The following is a 25,975-nucleotide window of genomic DNA, read 5'->3' as shown; positions in this document are numbered from 1 at the left end:
GGAATATAAAAATTCTGGCACTTGCGCCCAGCCTCCGATATTTTCTACCCCGGGAACTGAGGGTCTTTCCCTCAGTTCTACTAGTCTCACAAGTAGTTTTCATGATACATTCTTACCTTTTATTGTTCTTGTAAAGTCTCCTATCCCAAATCTGCATCTTTTGCCTTTTATGTTTATTGTTGTATTAAACCTATAATGTTGTCTGTTTCCCTACTAAATCTATCCTGTAGCCACATACTGTACATTCATTTCTCTAGGCCCTCAGTAGCTCTTATCTGTTTGCTTTTATGATCTCTTATGAACTGCTAGGAATAGCAATTTGCAGCGCTGTTTGTAAAGCCATCTCAGCCTGAACTCAGCCGTCCCTTTTTCTGCCACGCAGCGATACTCTCTGCAGTGAAATCCCATTTGCCATAGAAGCATTTCATTACAGGATGCATTTTAGAGGGATACAAGTTCCCAAGTACTCTACGTGTGCTTATCATGTAAAACATTCAATGTGTATGAATCTGAATTAAAAAAAAAAAATCTACTTATTAGAGCAGGAAACTACATGTTGATAGGAGATGGTCCTGTGCCCGCTTCAGCTTCACTGATACGCTGCCTGTGCCCAGAGCTATTTAGTCTGTGCTCTCTCAGGCCTCAGACATGCTGCTATGCCGGTCACACAATCTCCCTTCTTTTAAGCACTTTGATAAGCTTTATTCTGCCATTATACCATCTAGAACATTAAACACAATGTTTAAGTTCTATGTTAAATCACAATCAGTTCCTATTAACTGTTCCAAGCTCCTCATTTTTATCAACAGTTACTTTATTAAATCCTTAATAATATAGATGGAATAGTTAGTTAATTTGTGTGTTGAGCCATGGATGTTAATTTGTAAACATAATAACATACTGCAATCATTTGCATAATAGCATTTTAATCTTTTTAGTAAAAGCTGTAATTCCCTACAAAGTACGCTGCAGTAGAAACTAAGTGACTATTGGTAATAATAAAAAAGGCCTTAAAATTCTGATCCTATTATAGTGTTGGAACATACCCAAACTGCTACCATAATCTCTGAAATGTTACTGTTCTCTGATTTAGGTGTCTGTGTCAAGAATAAAAATGAAGTATAACTGGTAGCAGTAGACTATTTCCTAAATGTAATTTAGTATTCACTAAGCACCAGCACTTTGCAAATAGCTCTGAGGCTTTCCTTCAAAGTTCAGAGCTCTAGTTATGCATATTGTGTGAGGTACACCATGCAGCTCACCTCCAGCCTCTGTTGTGCTGAATAGATGGCTACGATAAATCATGCTGATTCGGCACTGAAGGGCATCAGCCATCAAGGATTTGACTACTATGTCTTTTTTTCCCCGAGATTATATCTCCTTGAACTGCCTGCCCTGGGCTACTAGTTTTGGAGAAAATTAAAAAGTGGAAAAAATGCTAGGGGAGGCCAGTACAGAAAGTCTATATAGGCTCAGCTCTCTGGAAACCCATTAACACCAGTCACAAGACTGGCAAAGAAAACACTGGTGGTTGTTTAAAAGTCAGGCCAAGTCATTTTACGCAAGATCTGGTAATTCATTAATCAATCTGGCTGCAAACCTTGAATGAATAACCTAAAATAGTGAAAGAGACTGGCAGCACCACAGAACATGAGGGAGTTTATAATCTGAACCAATGCAAATTACCCTGATGATGTTTAAGGCTCCCCTCTACCCTCATCTTCCTGATGCAAACCCTTCCAAACAAATAAGAAATCATTTATCTCCATGAATTTCCCTGCTGCCAGGGGCAAGAGAGTATGTATTTCTTTGTGCATCTCTTTCTCTCTCCACATTCTCATTGCTTGTAATACAGCATTTTTTGGCAGCCTACAATAAAACATAGTAGCCTATTTCCAAATACACGGCACATAGCATGGTCCTGAAAAGTAACCTGGGCTACATCTATACAGATCAATTAAAAATGAAGTCATCATATATGGTAAGCATCTCTCTGGAATATAGAATTATGTAAACAAATGAAATCCACAGAAAAGTAAGGAATGTGGGCTTTCTGAAATCTTTTTAAAGGCTAAAAGAAGTGTTTTGCCAAGTATGAGAATACCATACTTATAAATCTTTACAATTTTAGACAAGATCATAATAGTTTAACAGGTTATTGCCTATCTATGGGCTGCATTTTCTCTTAAGATCAGTTATTTGTAAGCAATGCCAACAAAGAGATATATCCACTGCAGATATCTTCTCTCTCCACAATGCTACACATGGGTTATAAATAATTTTAAATATGACTAACCTTACATGATAGGGTACGATATATTTCAAGAAGCCTTAGGGGACAACAGTTTTCATGAACAAAAAGCCTTCTCACTTGTGCCACACTAAGCTGTATTGTTGTTCATGTTTTCACATAGCATTGGCTTTGAGAACAGAAAACTACTAATTTTGATTTTCTAAAAGTAGCCGAATCAATTTTTTTTTGCAAATACAATTTTTTAAAGTCTAGTTCTTCACAACAGCAAATCGTGAGAGTGAACAATGCAGTGAACCATCTAAATAACTGGTCTTGGGTGACTTGTTAACTATTTACTTGCATGAACTTGTGTCAATAGACAGTGCCCTGAGGGGCAAGAACTCCTTCATATTATCTTTCCAGTAGTCAGAAAAACAGGTAAAGAAACTAGGTGCAAACCAGAAGTGATCACGCTGTGAATATAAAGAAATCAACTAGTTCATAATATGCATATGTACACATTGATAAGAAGAGCCTCCGCGCTGGGGCAGACGGTACGGGCTTGATCCGGGACTAGGGTCAGTTACATTGGCATGTGAGTGGAATCAGGCAGTGATGAATTAGGTGCGTCTACAAAATACACCCTGCTTTAACAGGGTGAAGGCCAGTATCTCATCACACCTAAGCAGACGAGAGCAGGGATTTATACTCAACAGTTACACACTATCTAAACTAATTGGACTTTTATCTCACTTGGCTCCTGGTTGCTACCATAACTATTAATAATTTCTAGTCCGTGAGACTCCCAGTGCTACTGGGAGTGTCTAAGCTTGTGGGTGCATGGCTCAAGTGAGCTTCCAGGAACATGATTTGCAGAAAGCCTGAAAACTTACTTTCTGAAATACAAGCCTTTCTTAAAAAAAAAAAAAAAAAGTGCACCAAAAACATCTGGGAACTTTGTAAAGGGCTTTTGAACACTGGCCCTCACCTAAACAATGCCACGTGTACTGTATTCATACCTCAGAGTGTGTTTCATTCAAGGTTAGGTTTGGACATTAACACTGTACAGCTTGTGCAACTAATGTTTCTCTTGTACTTCCCAACATTTATTTGCCATTCTGGTTCTTTCCCTTCCATCCCAAATAGACTGTATTTCTCTTTCTGTATGACAAGGCCTCGTCTGGAAGGTTAAGTAGATAAAATATACTACTCCCATGACTATATGAGAGAAAAATACTAAAAAAAAAAAATTATTTTCTTTAAAAAGAAAAGCTAATGCAGATCAGCATGGAAAAAGAGAGAGATTACCAAATAGGAAACCGCACAAAACTTCAATTCTCTCAGCTAAAACAAATAGTTCCTCGCAGAGTATGTGAGATGTCTCTGGAGGAAGAAGACATCTTCTTCTGTTCTTGAGCACCCCCAGTCGTCACATTACAGAGCGTCAGAGGTGAGAAATAATGCAAGGTATCCAGCTGCACGATGGAGAATGGGGACAGAGTTAATGTATAGGAGGAGAAAAAAACTGTTTCGTTTCCATCTTCTTAGGCCAAGCAACCGAGAAATGTAAATATAACACACTACGAAGATGAAAATAGTCTAATTTTGCATTGCAGTATTGCAAACTGGTATTAGAGCACAGTCCATCCCTACAGGTAAACATGGGCCAAATGGTGCTGTCAGGAACAGCGACGCAGCCTGCAAGTGAAGCTGGCGAGTGCAAGGAAATCCAGGCGTTTGCAAAGAGGATAACAGAATTTACCCATCAGGAAAGAAGCAGCGTATTTAATTTCCAAACTATTGTTTCTGACCTATTAGTTGCTGCCTGGATGAATTCCCCCAGTTGCATGCCACCTGTGTCTTCACACTGGGGCTGCTCCTCCCCAGAAGCACCCGAATGGGCCTGTGACAGGCTACACACAATGACCACCAGTACCTCGTGTCACCATCTCCTGACAAGGTTACATGCAAGCTCATCTGTCTGCCTCGCTGTTTGCAACATACTTTGATTTTCAGAATGAGAATTGTCTCATATAGCAAGTGACAATTCCTATGCAAGGCATGTAGGGGAATCGTCACTACCTATCTGAGACAATTATGTACTCAGCAGCTGTGGCCACCTCTGCAGCAGGCAGTTACGCACAGGGCAAGCAACAAACCTGTGGTCAAGTTTCACTGGTTTTACTGGAACTATCTGCGTGCTTAGAGTTGGTAGATGCTTAATTATATTACTTATCTGGAACTTACACTTTGAAAGTCTGCATCTTCAAATGATTCTTCCAAAAGGAAAATGCCTCTTCATTTGGCTTTCAACGAATGAGGACAAATACATCTCAGTTATTAGAAAAGCAAAACCACTCTCTCTCATGCCAGCTGCAAATGTGTCCCCTGCCCCACTGCCTCCCTGCCACAGATCGTTCAAACTTACACACCAACATGCCGTACCCTGCCCAAGGCGATACAACTGCAATTCAAGAACAAGACAAGGTTTGGAAACTTTGTAAAACAAGGCACGGAACATTATACAGCTAATGAAAGAAAGAGGGCCTAAGCACAGGGCTTTGCAGGGATAATTTCATTTTGATTTGAATAAAATTAATTCCAAGTTACATGGGTGTAAATGATAGAAATTGAATAAAGAGGACCAGTTTCAGCTATCAGTTACACTGGTAAAAATCCAGAGTAACTTCATCTGCATCAGGGAGATCACTGGGGTTTACAGCTGTATACAAAAAAAGAATAATTTAATTCAGGACATCTTAGGTAAACATTTTACTATACTGTTTCAGTTAATCTTTTCCAGCCCCCGAGATAATTCGGGGCTTCCCCAAGCCAGCGAGCCAGCCATACTTCCTGGAGCTGTGGTACGTGCCACGTGAGAGGCAGCACTCGTAGCACACTGTTGCACAAGGTCTTCCCACCAGCTAATCAATTTAGTGTCCAATTTCCCAGTCAGTGGACGATCTACGGCATCTTCTATCATCAAGCACAGAAGGAAGTTAGGGTTCAGGAGGGGAATAGTTGCCCCATAATCACACGGCGGAGAATCATGAAAGCTTTGCATGACAAAAGAAAGACTAGAAACCGAGATAAAGAGACTGTAACCCCCTCTCATACACCCTGATCCTCAAGGCAGAATTGTAAAGAAAACATTTAAATCCCTCCTACCACTCTTCAACTTTTGCTTTAAGACTGCTGTCCACCAGGAGATATATGAAACATCCCAAACGATGTGCTGGTTCCTGAGCTACTGACAGTCCTCATTGCCTTCTCTGCCACATCCACCTTTCTTCTCCCCTATACATCAACTACGAAGACCTCTCAATTTCTGTACAAGTGCCTTGCACAGTAATGCTCTGAGTGGTAAAAACCTTTACTACAAATGTTCTGGCTCCTCATCAGCTAGCTGCTGTGCTGCACTCTGCTTCTTGCCAGTGAATGCAAGTGGAAAACAAACACATTTTGACTTATGTTCTTCTTTGTAGCTGACAACTGTGCAACTCCTTGCTGTGACACCACAGGGCAGGGTGCTCTAGGCACTCTTTAGCCGTTTACTTTCAAAAATCAGAAGTTCCACTTAATTCCTTTCAAGGCTTTTTTCCTCCCTCTCTCCAGATTGCAAGCCTGGTTTTGATCATCAGGATTGAGGGCACCAGTCAGAACTTGTAACAGATATCACCCATGTTTTTTGTCTCTTAATGGGGGAAAATAGTAAAACTGTTGTCCACAAAGCTAAAAAAACACAGGAAAAAAGCAAGCAAGGACTTTGCAATGTGCATTTGCATCACCTTGCCCTACCTCGAATATATTGGCGGGTTCATTGCTGTACTGGTTGGAGATGACCTCTGACTGGTCGCTGTACCACTTGAGTCCTCCCAGAAAGCTGTCCGCATCCAGGTCGTTCACATCTAGTTCAGAGAGGTCAAGTTCTGGGAGATCTGGGCAAAGAGGCTGGTCTTCGCCAACCAGAGCAGCACACTGCAGGAAACAGCAACACAGAAATAGTTTCATTAATTACCAAGAATCTATTAACTTTAATATCATGTGATAAGAGTTAAGCCTCGATTAAGCTATGGCACAGGGTCACTAGAATTGACTTTGTTTTCTGGAAAAAAACCCCAGTAAGTATTAGATCATTGTTATTTCTATACAATATGCAAAGGTGAGGGGGAAACAGGAGGGCATAAGTTGCCTTCTCTATCACATCCCTGTCCAGGGGCAACGACTTTCCTTCCCACTATACTCTGATAACAATTGTGTTCAAAGCTTTGTTAAATCCAACAGCAGAGGCCAAAGCATGGCCTTATTCTCCTCCTGCTTCAGAGTGAACCAGTGCAGGTAGAAGTTACAGATGAATACCTCTGGGCAAGGTCTGTCACGCATTTCCTGATGCATTCAGGTTAAAGAGGCACAGCCTGTTACAGCCTTCAGCCCTGGAGGCTAGCTCAAGCTGGAGATAGTCACACTTTCACTTCTACATATCCTCACCGTAATCCTTGAGGTCAGTCATGATGGTGGCTACCATATGGGTATAAAAAAGTACAGGTCAGTGATGCTGCTGTGCTCTTTCCCCGACACACTCGACGATGCACAGATCACAGCCACCCCGTTACATGTCAGGGTCCTGGCAACTGAAGTGTGTTCTGAAATATCCCTACGTTCACCTTTGGGTGACAGGCATCATTAGTTCACGCAGCCTTTCACCTGCTTGGTGTGAACACGTATATTGTCCCAGACAGCTTCCTAAGTGTCCCCAGACAGCAGCTGCAGTGAGAGAACCAAATGAGTTTTCCTCCTCCAGCAGCCTCTGATTCCATAATCCTAACATAGAGGGTCTGTGAAACATTTTGGTTGAGGCAGTAAACAAAGTCTAGTCCACATGGATCCTTTTTAGCAGCACCAAATGTTTTTGCCTCCATGACTTACGAAGAGAGTAGTGATAAATACAAAGAAACTTGGAGTAAGTGTCCTTTTGTATGCCAGTATGAAGCTAGATAGGGTATTGACTGACCTACTAAATAAGAAAAAATTAGTAACACAGAACCACTTTCACATGGCAACTGAAATGTTAAGAGTATCCACCAAAACAATTTCCTAATTACAGAAAACACGTAGTAACAGCCTGACGAATAGCAAAGTCTCATACATCAACGCGGCTTGATGAAGCAATTCTTCCTGCACTGTACCACGTACCCTTGTAAGTCGTCTCCAAACATCTACATAGATAGGGATACACTGCAAAACACACGTAAAGATGCAAAGGCACCAGGAGCTGAATGGTTAAAAGTCATTTAAAGTCAACTGAGTCTGAGGGCTTCCACCCTGCGTATTTCTAGTGTTGTACAATGGATGGCCAACAGCAGGTCCTCCTCAACTCCTGTCAGTTGACTGGGTGGTTTGAATGATTTCCCAAACTTCTATTTGGACTGAAGTCAACCCAGAAAGTGCCACTTTCTGAAGAAGGATGTCTGCAGGGCGCTAACACGGTGTCCACGGATGTGAATTGCTCAATACGGGTTATGTCACTCGCGCAAGGACCGCCTTTTACAATAATGCAAGCGGGAGCTGCTGAAGGTGCATTTCATTGAGGTTTTTGTCCCTGGGAATCTCAGCGCGTCTGCAGTGCGCGGACTGGATGCAGCAGCACGGCTGTGAGCGAAGATTTTGTCTGTTGGCACAAAGACTCAGTGCAGCTGGTGCGAGCTATAATTTACCAGACAACTTCTATGTCTACCAAGACACTACGAGATAATCACGGAATAGGCCAAGGGGCAAGGGAGCCGAGAGGTTGCAAAATGAGGCTCTGAAATAGCAGTTGCTTCTCTTCCTATTATTTAAGGGGCTGCAGAACTTTAAGAAGTCAAAACCCCACTTAAGTAATTTTCACTGCACACAATTTTTTATCATTATGTTGGTCATGGGAAAAAAGAAAAAAAAAAAAGAAAGAAAGAAATTAGAGAGTTCCCTTTTCTTTAGTGCGAGAGACAACCTTCCGGCAGCGATCTTATAATGCAGAGATGACCTTTCTTGATGCATGGCCGAAATCTCTGATCTCATTAAAGGATAATCTAGTTTTTGACTGAAAAGGTAGATTCTCAGCATCATTCTCAGGTTTGTGTTGTGGAGGTCAGTAGCTTATAACTGACGCCATGGACTTCTAAAGTATCCTGCTGATCTGTTACTGCTTTCGTTTGTAAAAATAGCTTCACCCTCTGAACCACCTACTTAAACATGTTTACTTTTGGTAATCTGCATTTTTAAGTTCCTACAGCAGGCTTTTGAAGCAACACAAACAATGGTATTAAAAAAAATCCCGCTCATCGTAGCTTTCATTTGCCTATAGTGACTGCAATGTCACCTAAAAAAAATGTAATTGCTGAAATGAAGTATATATGCTCTTGCCAATGTTGACATGATAATAAAATCAATGTTTCTGAATATGACATTATGCTTCTAATCTGAGACACATTAGTAGCAAGTGTTCCTGTTATTAATTTATATTTGGCCTTTGGATGATGCCAGATTTAACACTCCAAGTCCTAAAACTGTCCTCATCTGACACGCTGATATTTACTGTTTGCCTATACATCTGTAACAGGTGCACCTGCATTGCTAGCATACATTTTACTGTCTTCCCACCGTTATTTGATATGATAGTTATTCCACAACCACAGCCTTAATTTTATAGTAACATTTAGGAGGATAAAGCAGTCACTAAACACAAAAGGCTAATTACTGTGTGTTACTTCACTCCAACAGACTTTTTTTCTCTTAGTTCAGGCGCAAACAATAAATTAGCTTAACTGCACTGACGATAATGAATCATTATAATTAAGTATAATTCTCCATTAACCTTTTGGACGTTTTTGTGCCTTTGAAGGTAAACTTAAAAAAAAAAAAAAGGGAAAAAAAGAAGACTGGACTTGTGCCATATTAATTATATTAATGAAAATATAATCTGTGTTTTATTTTTAACAAGTTTTTCAAACAGCCAAGGGGATGAACTCAGGATAGAAAGAGAGACTTGACAGAATGTGTGCCATGTGGATTCTCTCTATCAATCTCACCAACCTTACTGTACATCACCTTCATTAAGCTGTGAAGCACTGGGGACGCTGATCAGCTACAGTGATGCAGGCCTTTATTAAGCAACACGTCGTCCTGTCATTATGTGAGCGAGTATATAATACATTTTACGCTGACAGCAAACATTAATGAGTCAAAAAATGAAAGCTGCCTCCAGTACCTGGTGCTTGCGATATTTTAGATCGGTAAAGGTGATTCCCCGAGCCACAGCAGCACGCAGACGCTACTGTATTGCTACAGGAAGTGCAATGCAGGAGCACGCTGGTAAAATCCTACTCACAGTTAATCCATCCACCAGACAATTATTAAGATCAAGCCTTTTTTTTTTTTCCTTTTTTTTTCTCTCTGCACTATGAAAAAGTCATTGACATAAATTATCTATTCTGTTACTAGCTTGAAATTACTGCAGGAACTCTAGTGATTAAAATAAATCTTCAGTATTTCTATATAAGCTGGTTCTTCAATCAGCTCCTAGCAGCATTAGGAATAATACATGATGGAAAAATGAAGCGACGGCAGCTGAGACCCATGCTACAAGCCAGACAACAACCCACAGGATACTCCAGCTACTCAGAAACAATTAGGACTTTGGAGCCAGAAAGTCATCCACTTACAGCCTTGACTCATAATAGCTACAGGACATATGAATTATCCATATCTATTCCACTTTACCAAGAAATCAAAACAAGATAAGAGCAATTACAATATGCAAACAGAAATCAGCGCATACAATGGCAAGCTGCAAATATTTAAAACGCAACGAAAAGACTTGAGAATCTGCACGCATGCTCTGCCAGCTAGGAAAAATGTACTGGAGAACAGAGTAACATTTTTCCTTCAGATGGGTAGCTGTCTACAGCACGAACATCTTATTTAAAAAGCATCACCTGTAACCTGTTTTTCCCTCTGCGTTGCCTGAGGGGAGCATTTTAAGCACTTATTCCAAGCTGGCAGCCAGAGGGTTAGTTCCTTTGAGCAGGTCTGTATTTGGGATTCCTCTCCATGGGGTCCAAAGAAAGTTTGCCTCGCTTCGCAAGTTGCCCGAACTTTCAGGTAACGCTCCATTTTGCTGAACGCAAACATGCAGAAATCGTCAAACCTCACTTTATACTCCAGAGATTACCAGGGAGCTGCTTCCTTTTTTTTTTTTTCCTTTTTTTTTTTTCCCCCTCCCCTGTATGAATTGTAGCCAACAGAAGCTGTGGATTTGATGTATTGCCGTCTATTTTTACACAAGCAGCAGCGGTGGCAGCAGCAGCAGCAGCAGTCCACACAGTCCTGCATAAACTCTATTCTCCCGGTTCATCCTGTTGTCTCTGCTGTACACTGGGGTTTAACCGTTTGCTGGACTACTCGGATTGACTGCAAACCCTGCTCTACGGGACATTAGCTACAGCGTCATTATTCCAACACCACAAGAAGCAGGGAAACGTCTCCTTCCAGAAATCTCTTTAAAAAAAGCAGCTAAAGCCAGACAACAGGGTATTCATCCTTGTGTGCATGTTTGAATTCTGCAGCTGATAAACAAGGGAAAAACCTTCGACAGAGCACAGTGAAACAAGCAATTAAAATATGAAGCTGTCAGTTAATTTTAACAACTTCCTTTTTTTTTTTTTTTTTTGAAAAAGAAATGTTAATCTTATTCTAAATAAACATGGCATTTTTCCAACCAGGCCACTAAATGCCACTGGAAAGACTTCAGACACCGATTCATATCAATATCTTAGAGCATAAATATTGCATATGACGGGAAAGCGAGCCAGAGGCACATGAAAATAGTTTCCAACTGCAGGAGATACTGATGACAGGAGCTCAGCTTTGATTTGCTCAAGGCATTGCAGAGTAACCTTAAAATAGCAAACTTACTGGAGTTAAGATAAGATTCGGACTTGTTTGCAAAGTATGCCGCCTCGGCTGTCCTGCCGGCTCCCCGCCGAGCCCCCCGTCCTCGCCTGCGCCCCACGCGCCGCGCGCCCCTCACCTCGAGATCACTCCATACAGAGTCCTGGTTGCACATGTCCCACGCCATCCAGCTGCGGAGCGACGGCAGGAAAGCTGGCAAACTACGGTCCAGAGGCAGGCAGGCAGGCAGCAGACACTCATGCAGGCAACAAGACCCTCTCTGAGAGTGAACCGAAGGCACCTGTCTTACTACTGTTCCCCGTCACATGACAAAGCTATTAAAAAGTAGGCTGGGCTGTCACTCATCCAGCCTTCTGGTGCTGCTGCTCCAGCCCGTGACGTCACCCAGGGGCAGACCCAGCCTGGAGTGAAGTAAATCTTCGCAAAACCCTCTCAGACCTCGGCGGCCGCGGCACCACGCTGCGATTCAAGGCAGATTTACGCACCGCACCCCCGAAACTCCGCTCCTGCCGTGGAACAGCTCGCGTCTCTCCCCATCTTTTGTAATTTCTTGGCTGGCTTGCCTGCTTCCCCCCACCCCCGAAGCAAACAACAGGCAGAGCTGCGTTTATTACAAAGAAAAAGTAAAGTAACTCCCAGCCGAGCTACAGCCTGCATGCTCCGAGTAGCCCGAGCCTAACCTTTGCAGCGCCGGTGCTGTCTCCTTCAGAGAGGCTATCCCAGAGTTTGGCAAAAGTTACACCACCTTTGAACATTTTTCTTCGCTCGGGGATTTTGCGCCTCACCAAGTATTTTGCTTAGGCTAATGGTTTCTCACCGACCATGGCAACTCAAGTTAGTTTTTCCACACTAAATGCATCAGCGAACCTCCACCCCACCCTAGAATTTCTTAGGAATGGAGGCATCTACAAAAAACACAGCTATCTCACCTGCTAGAAGGAGGGAGCCTGATCCTGCTCCCAGCTAGATTACAGTATTTCTCAGCTGGTCTCTAACCACCTCTCTGTCTCAGTGTACTCCCCTGAGAAAGCTGGGTTGTTGCAAGCAACGGCTGCAGTCCTGCCCAGAACTGCTCAGACCCCCGCCTGCTTTTTCCTACGAGCACGGCTGCCTCAGGGTGCATTGCTGTCTGAACACCGCGCACCAAACCCTCTGACCTGCACCCAGTGTTTTCTCATGGAAAATCGAAAAAAAACCCAACCCACTTGTTGTGTGAAAGCCCAGACATGCTGTTAACAGAAGTGTCTCCTGGTCGAAGCCTTTCCCAGACCATCGGGGCTGCCGCAGGTGCAACTGGTTTACGATGCCCCTTTGCGCTGCGTACACAACAAACTCCAGATACCAAACTGAACCACAAAACACTGCCTGCAACACCGGGAAAAAAAACCAACCAACAAATAAAAGTCTTGTTTAACTATCCCCACCTGCCTGCTTATTGTTTTAAGTTTCACGTTGTTTAATTAGCCGGGTGCAAAAAAGTCTCGTGAAATGTAAGCGCTGGCTCCGTCGCACTGAGCTACCAGTCAAAGTCACAAAACTATAATTGATCATCCTCCTTGTCATGAAATATTCATTTTCATTGTTATTTGCAAACTTGACTATTCTAAAGGCTAAATGAATTCAATTATTATACAAGGCTGTGGCGATTTTGCTGAGAGAAAAAATAAATAAAAAGAAGTACAATTCTTGAAATAGTCTTTCTCCCGCAGACATTGGAAACTTCAGAAATGGTAGGAGGTCTCAGATATATTCTTAGCTTATTTGTGTTCCCTTGTAATTCATTATTGCCAGTCCTGATAAAATGTACAGTTTTCCCGGCTTGTGCTTAAGTTGCAAATCACATCACACTGTCATATTTTCACCAAGCACAGATGACAAAAATGGCATTGTTTTTACTTTACTTAATTAAAAACAACCACAGCAAAATACTGAGTGACTACAGAAAGCCTTTCCTACGAATGATTACATTAATGGTATTGCTTCACTCTCACGATGAAAAAAAACTTCATTTCCTTCCCAATTATATGCTGATTTAATGATAAAACTGCAGTAAATTATTAAGATCTGGGCCAAAGGTGAGTACCTCTACTCCCCAAACAGTCAACTGTGAAATAATGCTGGGCACCTGCCTGCCTGGAGTGGAGTCGGTTCTTATTAATTATTATCTGTGGATCCATGGCTGGTGGAATATTCTTCTTCAATACCTACTTATAATTGTGTTCATTGACTGTGCCGAATCCATCATCTGTTTTTTTTGAAGTTTCATTCACACCTTTTATAGAAATGTATTTACACTGGAACATTTCATATTGCTGTTTTGGATATTTTGACCTACTCATGTTGTTTCTATTTTCTACATTTCCACTTCACTGCTTTCCCTTCAAATTAGCAAGTTAACTGATAAATATAAACTGTGACCTTAGTGGTGCTCTCACCATACAAGCTTTAGAGACTGGAGAACTTTCTCAGCGCACTGGAGACAGAGCAACCAATAGGTAACAATAACAGAATCCAGAGCTTTTCCATGGCCCTGTCCATGTTACGGCTTGAACCTCGCCAGCAGTGCCAGCGCTACCTGGAAGGTATGTCAAGCACGATTCCAACCACAAAAGACTGTGAGGGTCATGATTCCAACCACAAAAGACTGTGAGGTTCACGATTCCAACCACAAAAGACTGTGAGGTTTCAACAAGGGCTCCCCATTCCTTGGGAACAATTTCACTTTTAAAAACCAAAGTGTGTAACCCCAGCCACAGCATAAATTTCCTTGCTAGGATCTTTTTTTTAATATATGTTTTAATGTGGTTTTTTTTTTGAGCGTGCTGCCCGTAAGAGGAGAAAAGTGAGGAAGGCAGTTGCAGCGGTGGTGTCGTTTGGAAACGGCGCAGCCTCAGCACGTGTTAATGAAGCCTGTGAAACCCAGCCAGCACCTAAGATGCTCTCAAAGGAAACCTTGTCTTCTAAACATTCCCTAGTAGCTTTAGCAATGCTCTCCCCTCGTGTTTTGACAACACTGAAGAATTGCACAAATATCTTTCCCGGGGCAGTATCTGAGCACGCACATGCTGTTTGGTTCCATAACAAACACACACAAAGAAAACTCTCTTTCAGCTGGTAAAGTCCGCGGGTCCATTTGAATCAACCTGCCCTGCTGAAATGTCTGTCATCAGGCCACCCTCCTCATCTACCGCACTTCTCCTCTTTTCAGGTTACTCTGTACCTAGTTGCAGTGATTCTCAAATTTTGCCTTTTCTTCTTCAAGGGCCATAATTCACAAAAGGTCTTGCAAGCCTTCCAACAGCAGTATTTGGGCATGAATTCCCAAATCCTGATACATTTTTTTAAAGGACTAGAAGGTATGACTGCCTGCAACAGCAGGGAACAGAATTCAAAGACTGAAGCCTTCAAGCCCTCTGTCATTGACTTTTTCCTGGATTCAGCATTCATTCTATCTCTTCTTCCTCTCCTTTCACCCACATTTTCTAACCTCAGTCATGTTTTTATCCCTGTAATTCAGATTTCTCAAAGAAGCTACTGATTTTGGAGTCCTCGTGATTTTGAAATTTAAAACTTAGTCCCATCATCATGGCACTGAGGAAGAAATAATTTCTTTCCTTGCCCCCAAGACTATGGTGCTTTCTGATTTTCAGCATTTACTGTTTTTCCAGTGGAGTAAGGACAATCAAACTTGTAGACTAAGTTAAGGAGTTCCAGCAAGTTAAGGTTTGCAAACCAGTTCTCACACCAGTTCAACCCCTTCTGCTCGGCCCTCCTAGAGTGAATGGCTGTACAGCAGCATATCAGGCAACGCTGTATATAAAAGAGCAGATTGCACTTCAAAGGTGTGTTAGTGTGAATGGTGTTCTATATAAAGTATATGTACTCTGTTAATTTTTTATCAGAAATCTTCCTTCTGTGCATCTTTACTCTTATTTTTCGCACAGCTCTGTATTTGTGTTCCAGTCCATTATCTCTGTTCCACTTCTGTCCTATTTGTTTGCTGATTTTTTTTTCCCTTCTTACCTTCTTTTCCTTATTTATCCAGTTCATCCCACCCAGAATATGCCCTCAATAGCATAAGCCAGTGAGTTAAACTCCTTGAACTTCTGGGTTCATTGATGCAGTAATTCTACAATGGAATAAAGCAGTGTGCTCTCTTCAATTTTCCTAGGGCAGTCATGAACTGAGATTTTGTTGTTTTTTTTTTTTTTAACAGAGGAAAACTACGATGGGGCTCTGTACCAGCTCTCTGAAAAACTCAAGAGATCTGGGCCAAATTAATTCCTGGCCCCGCTCTGGGCCATAGGCTGCTGTCTGAGGAGATGTATATTAGAAAATTCAAAATAACTTTCTTTTGACCAGCAATGCGTTACTGACATTACTGACACCAGGCTGAATTTTGCCACATCTGCCTCCACAGACTGAGGGCTCAAGTAAACAGCACTGAAAGCCAGAGGAATTCACTTGCTTGTTCACACACAAATGGACCTGACTCCGAATCTTCACCATTCATGCAGATTAGCTGATTATCAGTGTTGACCAGGCTTGCAGACATGGAACTCTTTATAACTCAGTGCTTGTAGTAAAACCTTCCAGGGGTGCCTAAGTGAAGCAGGAGCACAGGTACCAACCACTGCAAAAAATCTTCCTAAATTTTCTTGTACCTCTCTGAACATCTCTCTCTTCACAAGCATATTTCACTTACTCATGATTAAAACAAGAAAAGCAAAGCCACTCCAGCTGATTACATAAAAAAATACATTTGTCACTTGTTTCCCCCAACATTTGGAGCATATGTTCTCAGGACCCCCATTTGCTATGATTTGCAAAAAAATCCAGCTTGTCAGGCCTGTTAAAAGCAGCATGAACAACATCTTTCACTCGGGTGTTACTGTTTTGCAGAGAGACTAATCTGTAAAAGAGCATCTACATTTAAATGTATGTTTGAGAAACGGAGACATGTAAACACATCAGTTTCACGGGGAGGCTTTGGTGCTTTTTGAGCACAGACACCCTGGCAAGCCAAGGAGACATATTCCTGTTTTGCAACTTCTCGCACATTGGCAGAGCAGGCAGGACCACATCAAAATCGCAGACCGTTGCAGATCTTCATCATCTCTCCTTCACTCACCTCCCTGCTGATATTTCCTTGGAACAAAAGAAATCATAAAGTTTTTTTTTTTTCCTCCTTTCTCCTTCCACACGTTTAAGTGCCTGGGAAGAGACCAAAACCTGCTCAGGTCTGATATTATCAGGCCCAGGGAACTGGTTTCTGGCATTCCTGTTCAGCGGCTGCCCCCACTGCCCTGCACTCAGAAGCTGTGCCCTTCCTCTCCCGCTTCCTGCCACGCTGGGATGCTCATACCCCTTCTGGGGATGGGCAATTGTTTTCTCCAGCTCCAGCCACAAAGGGTACCTGGGGAAGCTTCAAGGATATACCTTGCATTTGTAACTCTCTGCAGGGCCCTCGAAAACCCCAGCAGATCCTTCTCGTTACCCTTATCACCATCCACCTTGCACCACCTTCCCTGGGGCACCCAGAGTATTACCCTGGAGCTCTTGCTTCCTGACTCATTCATCGTTAACACCAATCTAGTTTTTACTGATGTTTTCTGAGAGAGATATGAGGAGGATGATTCCAAGAACCACCACCGTGGATGCTGTATCTCAGGACACAGAAAAGGTTCCTGGATGCAACTGTAAGCAGTTTGGCGGGAGCTGTGTCTGTTCCAAAGCCACCTCCCCTCGCTGAGGCTGCTGCCTGGCTGTCACACTGTATTTGGGGCTTGCTTTGCCACCTGGACATTTCGCCTCCAAGCTGGGAGATCCCAGCTCGCAGGAAAGCTGTGGTGCCTGGGCTGCCACAGCAGCGCAGAAGAGCACGCTCCCTGCCAGCTCCACGCTAAGGCGGGTGGTAGTTAGTGGAAGAGAAAAATAACATATTTCCATAACATAGCTCCCTAAAATGGCAGGGAAGGAGACTGCAGTGGAGCGCACACAAGTCTGCAGCGCAGCACTGGAGAGAACAGTAACCTTTAAATACTCTAAAATCAAATCTTGTTTTACACAAAACCGCTATGGTAAAGTCGATGTGAATGAAGCACCTTTGAGTGAAGGAACAGAGGGAAAGGCAGTGGACAGCTTTAGTGCCTTCTAGCAATTTTTTTTTAATAAACTAGAGATGACAGACAGCCTTACCAACACATCTCTCATCTTCAAATAAGACTTTCTTCAGACAGAGCTCGGTGGAACTGAGTCAGCCTTTTTTCTTGGGCCTAGCTCTTGGCATTTTTCATATTAAAACAAAGTATAATGTGGAAATAATTCTGAACTGTAGTCATCTGATCGGATTTTAGTAACACAGGCCAGATTTGCTCTGCTACAATTTTAGGCAAACAAAATAAAATGAAGATATCACACAAAAGAACTGGAGTTGGGTTTGGTTTTTCTTTTTTTTTTTTTTCCTAAAATCTGCTTGTGCACCGAGTCCCCCTTTACAGGGTTATGCCTGCCTGCAGAGGAAGGCAAGCTCCTGCAGAGACTGCTGTGGGTGGGCAGCAGAGCTTCACGTGTGCAGCAGCCAGCGCTCGCTGCTTGGCCTCTGGAGGTCCTGGACGGCAGCAAATGTCCCCTTCCTCAGCTGCCCACAGCCCCTGCACCCCGTTTTCCTGAGTCAGCCAAGGGCAGGCCAAGAGGAGATGGGGTCACCTCACCACAACAGCCAACGCAGCCTCACACAGACAAGTCTCCTGAAGGATCAGCTTCCCCTGAGCTCTTAACTAGTAGTTCCTGCCAGCCAGAATTGAACCCTGAAGTTATTTTTAGCCAGAACCCTTCATAAATTGCAGTTAACTTGCAATATGCAAACTAGTGACTAGTGCTAGAGGAATCCCTATGGGTTTCGTGGTTCCACTCTCTGCTCAAATGTCCAATTATTCATTTTTCTTGGAGCTGCAATATTAATTTTAAAAAGTTGCACAAATGGCAAGAGATGTCATCCTCCCTCCATCCACAATTCAGAGAACCAAAATAAAAGAAGATAAGCATTTAGCCCAGGGGTTATTAGCTGCACCAAGTGAAGCTGTAAACCTTTGGAGGCTGACCCTCCTCCAGCAATGCTTTTGATGAAAAATTTGTGAATACTTCCACATTTGACGCAGGGCCAAACAAACTAGTACAGAGTTGGAATGGAAGAATTGCTAGCCATAGAAAGGTTTGGGCTGAGTTATTATTTTGTTTTATTTAATCCAAATCACTTGCCTGCATACCTGTACAGGAAAAAGCAGTAAAGCAAAAGGGGGGTTAAAGTGGCTGGAAGGGGTGACTGCTCTAAATCCTTCGGAAGGGAATAGGAACTTTCAAATGGATTTAGGCAGACTTTGAATCAGACTTTATCATAGAAGATGGAACCAAGACAGTTCAAAGCAGAAACTCCTCCACACATTTCCACCTTTTTTTTTTTTAATTTTCATACTACTCAGGCTTCCCCAGCTTTCCCCTGTGAATGGAACAGGGATAAAGCACTGAGATTGCATCAGCTATCACCATTTTGAGTATCTTTGTTCCCGAGAAATACAGTATTTGCTGAACATTCTTTACCCTAGGGCACTGGTTAGTCTCATAATTATTTTATAAGCGGGTACCAGCAAAGATTCATACTTCCTCCCAAAAAGAGCTATGACTGTACTTTCAACACTTCATGCCAATCAACAGATAAGAGAAGTTTGCTACTTTCATGTTTGTCCCTAATGGATCTCTACCGTTGTAAAATTCCCTGACAATCTGACACAATTAAACACTGTTTGTTGTCTCTGCTCTGTTGAACTCCATATGCAGAACAGCAAGCCAGGGCAATGCATTTAACCAAAAGCACTGAAAGGACCACGTAGGATTCCCACTGAAACAGACTTCACCAGAGTGCACATTCCCCTTTTCCCTGTTCCTCTCCGAGGAGCAAAGACCCAAGTAAAAATAGGAAATTGTTTGAACGGAAGACTATTTTAATTTATGTTGCAAGTTGCTATGCAAAAAAAAACCTCAGCAAACCAACACCAAAGAGCACTTCATCATATTATTATCAATCTATTAAACTAAGATTGCATAGACTGGAGAAATGAGTGTGACACATCCCCGGGGGTTTTTTCCCCCAGCTGTTTCATTTTCACATGCACTCCTGTTTACAAAGACACAGAAAAATGTTTGCGCTTCAGCTCAATGCAACACAATTTTACATTGTTTGCAGGTTTTCTTTAAGGCAGGGTGGGAATATGCACACCAAGTTGGAGACGTATGCTTTGGGGAGACGGGGCTACCATCTTCCAGGGAGAGTGGGGGAAACACACAGCGGTTCTTAATTTGTATCCGGACAATGCTATAAATCTAAGCATTGCTGACAATTCCTGCCCAGCAAACATGCTCAATTTCATCTCCCGTAAAAAGGCAAGCAGGCACTAAATAGCAACACATTTTGATTTTCATTTAGCCACTTTAATGATAGGTGATGTTAGCGGAAAAGATCATTTATCTTCAGATTTATTTTATACGAGATAAAAGGCCTTGCCAATTTTTAAAAATTCATTTACACAAGTGAATAAATCTTCCCAAACAATAAGTGGGAAAGTCATATTTCTTTAACTTTGCTAAAATCTGAAAATGCTGATCTTGGAGTGAAATAGACGGCACTGGCATTTTAATCAAGAATATAAAGACTCTTCTTCTAAACAAGAGGCACAGCTTTACTTCAGAAAAAAAAACTCTCCAATTCAGAGAACAGCCTTTTTGATGCATTTTGTAAAAAATCTCTGACAGATCAGGAGAGACGTGCAATTTTTATAACACCTTCATTTTTAGATCAGTCCCAATGTGAAGGCTACCTAAAAATAGACCGAACCTAACCTTTCAAATATCTATACCGCTGCATACCAGAAACGGAAGCTTTCAGTGCCTCTCATGGCTTTCAGAGCCTTGTGCTGTGCCTGTCTTCTCCTCTAGCACATTATCCCATGTTGTGTATTGCGACCAGCCACAAGACAAGCTGTAAGTTGCAATGCGCACCATGTTGCAATACGCAATACGTGTTCATTCAGGACATGCAGCGAGATCACCAAACCCAGCCTCCCCTTTTGGCTGTTTGAGTTTGCCACAAAAAGGACACCGGCAACGCTGAACCTAGTAAGTAGGGATGTGAAAATGAAGCTGTGCCGGCTGTCCCAGCAGCTCTGCTCAGAAAAAGCAAGCTATCTGGTTTGCAGCATACCACTCTTAAAAATAAGAAGGGGAACAATAAGCTCTTTCGTCTTATTGTTTGCTACAGTGCTTGCAGACACACTTCTACCCGTTTAAAGATGCGACTTTCCAACAGTGCACTGAACTCTGAGTGACTGGTGTAGAATTACAAGACAGCAGAATATGCGGCAACTGTTTCTTTGCATTGCACTTTCTAAATTGTGATTACGCTTGGCCTTAACAGTGTAAGTCAAATTCTTCCCAAGCACAGTCCCAGCAACTTCAGGTCAGCGGTACCTGAAAAATCAATGGCATTTAAGTTGATCGAGTTACAACAGGGGTGATTTTGGTCCAGGCTGTACAAACACTTACTTTTATTGTATACATTCTTCACTGGGTATTATGCTTCACTGAATGTATTTTCACATTCTCTACTGCTAAAAACTCTGCTTAGCAGGTCCTGAAGCCACACCAGCAGCTGGTACAGGAGAAATCTGTACTAAACCAGGTCGCGAGGCTGCCCTGGAGGCTTTGAGTGACTGACTTTTGCTTACATGAAATAGAAAATCACCCTTGTACCAGTTGTTAGCTAGCTACTCCTAGCAGGAACGAGCTCAAAAGGACTTGCTTTTCTTTGTTTACTGTCATGCTCTGCTCCAACAGAGTCAAAAGTTTATGAAGGCATTTTACTCTGTCAAAAAATGAACCAAATAACTTACTGATCAAACAATGAAACAAAGCAGCAACGGACTAAATGAGTTCTTTCAAAGAATTTTGGATGGAAAATATCTTACCTGCTGACAGGGAGGCAAGAATAGCAAACAAAGGCAGAGGAATAAAAACTATTCAATAAAATATCGATTTCATTATCACCACCTATTCAACTTAATTTTCTTGGCATCCATATCCCTAATGCAGGTTTGTGATAGATCGTACAATCACTTTTTAATTAAGCCCTACTGTGCTTTGTATTAAGAACAAGGCAGTAGACATTATGGCACAATATATCTACCAAAATATTTAATGCTTATCCTTTTCATTTTGGTATTTAAAAGTTGTTCTCTTAGGAGGTGGTATCAGTATTTAACAACATTCTTGACAGCAAGTATAAAACCCAAAAAGCTTCATACTTAATCTAGCCATGTCAAAACTGAAACCCCTTAAAATAATTGCTTTCTGAATATATGGTATTTCCATTGCATTATTTTATTATTATCCAGCTTTCAACATCTTAAGATGCAAAACTTGTTCCCTCTCCTACATACTGATGAGATACGAAGTGGCATGAGGTTAGAAAACTGACATTTGACCAATACAGTTGAATGGTATATGAAACAGATGTTATCTTGTTACAAGAGATACTTAACAAGAAGCCGTAGAAGACTGGAAGCTTCCTGGGTGGTAGTATTCTCTCTGGTTTTTAGGTCTCTTCTGGTATATTGCAGCTCTGCTGCTTGTGATGGGGTAGATCCTGTATCAGAATAGCAGCTCTTCTTCCAGTAGAGTACTGGCAATTTTCAGAGGGCAACATTCACTTTAATTACTAAAATGTAGCCACCTTCTTCTTCCAAGGAAGAAAAGACTGTTGTTGCATATATAATGTGGTTTTAGTTTTTAATGCCAGAAATGAATCAGTAAACATAGTTACATTATGGTATACTATTTCTTATTCTGTACCCATAGTAACCAAATTAATCTCAAGGCGCTGCTGGCATTAATTCAACCTGAAGCTCATACTTTGGATTTCACATAGGTGCCTTCATCCTATTCTTCTTCTCAACTAATAAAATGTTAATATATGGCAATATATTTATTTCTGGTTCAGTTCAAGTTGAGGAGTGCTGTACTTTGCAGAAACCTAATTAATATCAATCATATATTACAACACTGTGTGGTTTAGTATACAAAAGAATGGTGCTAGCACATGAGGATGAAACAGATGAACCAAAAATTCCTTTCAAACTGTAACTTGTCTGTCTCTAGGATAGTGATGGCTGGTTTTTCCTTACCCTTCAATGTCCATTAAAAAAATCCATAACATATGGCCAAAAACTACACTAAATATATCACATACTCGAAATAATCAAGAAGAAGGAGATCCTGAAGACTGAGATACTGATAGCTCCCTCTGTATCACCGTGACTTGGGCACTGCTTGGCAACAAGATAGATCCTACAGTGACCCAGCAGTGCTGTCTTCAGCAACATCTACTGTTATCGTTTTTCCCACTGGGACCTATCAGCCCCTAGTAAAAAGAATTCCAGTTGTTAGTGGAAATGCATCACCCAGGAATAACACTTGAACTGCTCAGGAGACATAAGCAGCTCAACAGCAGTGGCGTCGTCACCCTACTCTAGACAACGACAAAAAGAAACACAGTTCTTTTCTTGGGGTTGAATTTGGGCAACATGAAAGCTCAGAGATACTACTAACCAAGTCCCAAAAGCTGCTCTGCTCCCCATAGTTAGGTTTTGCATTATGCCAGTGCGGCTCTGAGTGGAAGCTCAGACCCTGACAGTGTGTTGTACGGCTGTAGCAAAACTTGACTTTGGCTTACAAAGATCCTGTGTTCCAGCAAAAGTCACAGGGATGTTTGAGCAAGCCCACAGCCCAGTTGTGCTGGCAACCCTGTGCCCACCACTGCAGGACACAGAAGACTCAGCAGGTCCCTCTGGCAGGCACTTTACTCAAGGCTGTATGAAGAGACTCACAAGCCCAGGACTTTGCAGAAGGACCCTGACCCGTCTCAAACAAGCCTGCACACCCCAGGACAGCATCGAACTGCTGGGGTTCACAGAGCCCTCCTGATCATTTCAGGTTCTGCTTCAGTAATAGAGCAGCGAAGCTCTTGAGACCCCTAGTGCACCCCTGGGCATGCAGATAGGGCTTCCACTGGCCTTGAGCACTGCCTGCATACTGCATCCAAGGGCACAATATAGTCCTTCACTTTTACCAACTGCTACAGAATAAGAATTCCTAGAATGGCTCAAATACATACCAGTTCAAATCTGGGTACTTTCAGACTACTACTTTTCTATTCCAATTTATGTGCTTTGCCAGCTTCAAAAAAACAGATGGAAAATACGTCCCTAAATGTGCACCCTTGTGATCATTCCAAAACGAAAGCAGCACCAAGTAGCTTAAAACGTTTGCTAGAAAAAGTATTTTCCATATCATGCAAATAGCAGACAAAAATAACTGCCAGGCAATTGATATACATACAAATATTGGTTATTTTAAACAGTAATTTGTTATTGAGGACATCTCACTGAAATATTATAATATTCAATTTCCTCTGCATTTGCATGGAAAAGGAGCTGGAGAGCGCATGATCATTCATTTAACTATTACATAAATACGTCTATCATAAGATCACACCGCTTTCAAGCCAGAGTTCAAACACATGTTTAATGCATGAGAGTATGATGAAGAAACTTGCGAACTCACGGGTCTCACAGCCCAATCTCAATCAGATATGGGCTTGGTGTAAATATGTACAGTATCATGTGCTTTCCAAAAGCACCGTGACTCCAGGGAGCAGCCTGACATCAGCAAAGGAGACAGGTGGTTCCCTTTCCAACCCAGGAGGGGGAAAGAAAAGGAGTTAAGACACTGTGTAAATATAGCAATATTTTTGCCTCGGTGTTTTGCTACGGTTTTCATCCCTTAATGAAACTTCAGTGCATGAACAATTCTCATAACATCTTTGCTACAAATCAGTGAGTGGATGTCATGTCCTAAGATATTTATAACCCTAAAGGTAGTGGTAAGTGATACTGTTTGGCAGCCTTGGTTTAGAAGTGCTGAAGATTTTTGCCTTTTGGTTTGCTAAGAAAGGACTCCCAAGAAGCCACAAAAACCCAGCTTCCTTGTTCCAAATGTATCCCTTTCCTACAGCAGGTCACTGTTACTAATAATGCCTGTAAGAATGACGAACAACAACAAATCACAGGCACAGAGCAGGTCACAACTGCTTTTAGCTCACTCGACTTTGTAAACTCCAACAGTGTGAGATACGCTAAACCCTGCACGATCCACAGTGGTTTGATTTTGAATCTCACATTACAAGAATTCACACATACGCTAACCTGTGTATAGAACAACCCAATTCGGCTTTTCTTCCCTATCTGTACATAGATACTTTTTTTGCACAGTGACAGCCACTGCCTCTTAAACCATTTTCTTTTGTTGCATTTCCTTAGAAACACAAATCTCTTTCCTTGGCAGCAGTCGCTGTAAGTGCTGTACCACATGTCCAAACTAGTTCTCACTCACAGCTTTAATTCACAGTAAGTGGCACGAAAGGAGGTCAACACTTCTCAGAAACCACTTTCAGTTCTTTGCTGCTTCAGTATCTATTCTATAAAGCCATCCGCTCTAACAGAAAGTTGTCTCTTATATTGTGTCCCTTGCTTTTTTATTATTGTCATCCTTATGGAATGGGCTGCAGAATATATGACGGAATAAAAGAAGATTATTCCTGGAATCACATCCCTGGTCTCTCTTTTGCAAGATTCTAAAAATATAAGTAAAAAAAAGAAAAAAAATTAATAGTTTCTCCAACAAAACCAAAATGCCTCTTGAATGTTGTTTTTTTTTTTCCCTATGCAAAAGGACTGTATATAAATGGCATCTTGGAACTCAGTGCCAATCACTATGTCTTTCTTTCAGTTCAATTCACTTGCTTACAGAAAGATTATTTTTTTTATCAACCTGACCAACATATCACAAAGGCTGAAAATCAAACAGCCTTCTTTTTTTTTTTGCCGTGATGCATCCCTGGCAGGAGGAATGGCCTTGCTGACAATATTTTGCTGTCACATTTGCCTCTACAGCTTCACTGCCTTCTCTGTGATCAATGAAAACAGATTCTGACCTCATCTATTTCATTTTCAGACCATATTCTGCCCTGAGACACACGAGTACAACCTATCATAGTTATAGTGGCAACTGGGGCAGAATTTGTTCCTTTCCTGACAATTCAATATGTGATTCATGAACCAGAATTGAATCCAACTCTCCTTTCCTAGAGCTGCTCTGGTTCTTTGGCATTAGCATTGGTAAAAAAGCAGCAAAGACGAATATATGTTGGTTGTATCAGCAGAACTGGCTGGGTAGTCTATAATCAGGCTGCTCAGCAAGACGCTACCAGACCAAAAGTTAGTTACTATATTTTATTTACACAGCTTATTTTGTAGCCTCTTTTCTTTTTTCACTTATCCCTCAGTTGTTTAACTAATGGAATCATAAGACCTGGAAAAACACCTCCTAGTCTTGAACATTTCTAATTGGCTTAAAAAAGTAAACAGAAAAAAAAGATAATCCTCTCCACAACCATCATGTTAAAAAACACAAACCCATACCACCAGATATGGAATACCTGGTGTATAGAGAGAGTGTGCAGTTGCAGGCAGTAACCGGATGATCAAGTTTCCCATTAATCCCCAAGACAATGGACCACTTTTGAAAATACAGACTCCATTTATATTCACACATCCCTCCATGGGCCAACACCCGCATGCATTCTTTCATACAACTCACTGCACAGCAGAGGCGAGAACACTTCAG

The 25,975-nt window shown here is 41.8% G+C and overlaps 1 protein-coding gene across 3 annotated transcripts in view; it reads right to left on the bottom strand.

Annotated features, from left to right (window-relative positions):
* The window catches only part of PPARGC1A (PPARG coactivator 1 alpha), a 371,225-nt gene that overhangs the window by 56,368 nt on the left and 288,882 nt on the right, over positions 1-25,975 (bottom strand). For 2 of the 3 annotated variants that reach the window (XM_086747406.1, XM_086747408.1), the window contains exon 2: positions 6,032-6,211. In XM_086747406.1, coding sequence (XP_086603532.1) covers positions 6,032-6,211 — 180 coding nt within the window. Of the gene's footprint in view, positions 1-6,031; positions 6,212-11,300; positions 11,431-25,975 lie in introns of those variants that run through there. The other variant, XM_086747407.1, reaches the window with a different exon arrangement.

Source organism: Chlamydotis macqueenii, chromosome 4 (genome assembly GCF_036417535.1).
Source record: "Chlamydotis macqueenii isolate bChlMac1 chromosome 4, bChlMac1.mat, whole genome shotgun sequence".
NCBI classification, from domain to species: Eukaryota; Metazoa; Chordata; class Aves; order Otidiformes; family Otididae; genus Chlamydotis; species Chlamydotis macqueenii.
This window is presented reverse-complemented; position numbering and strand designations above follow the sequence as displayed.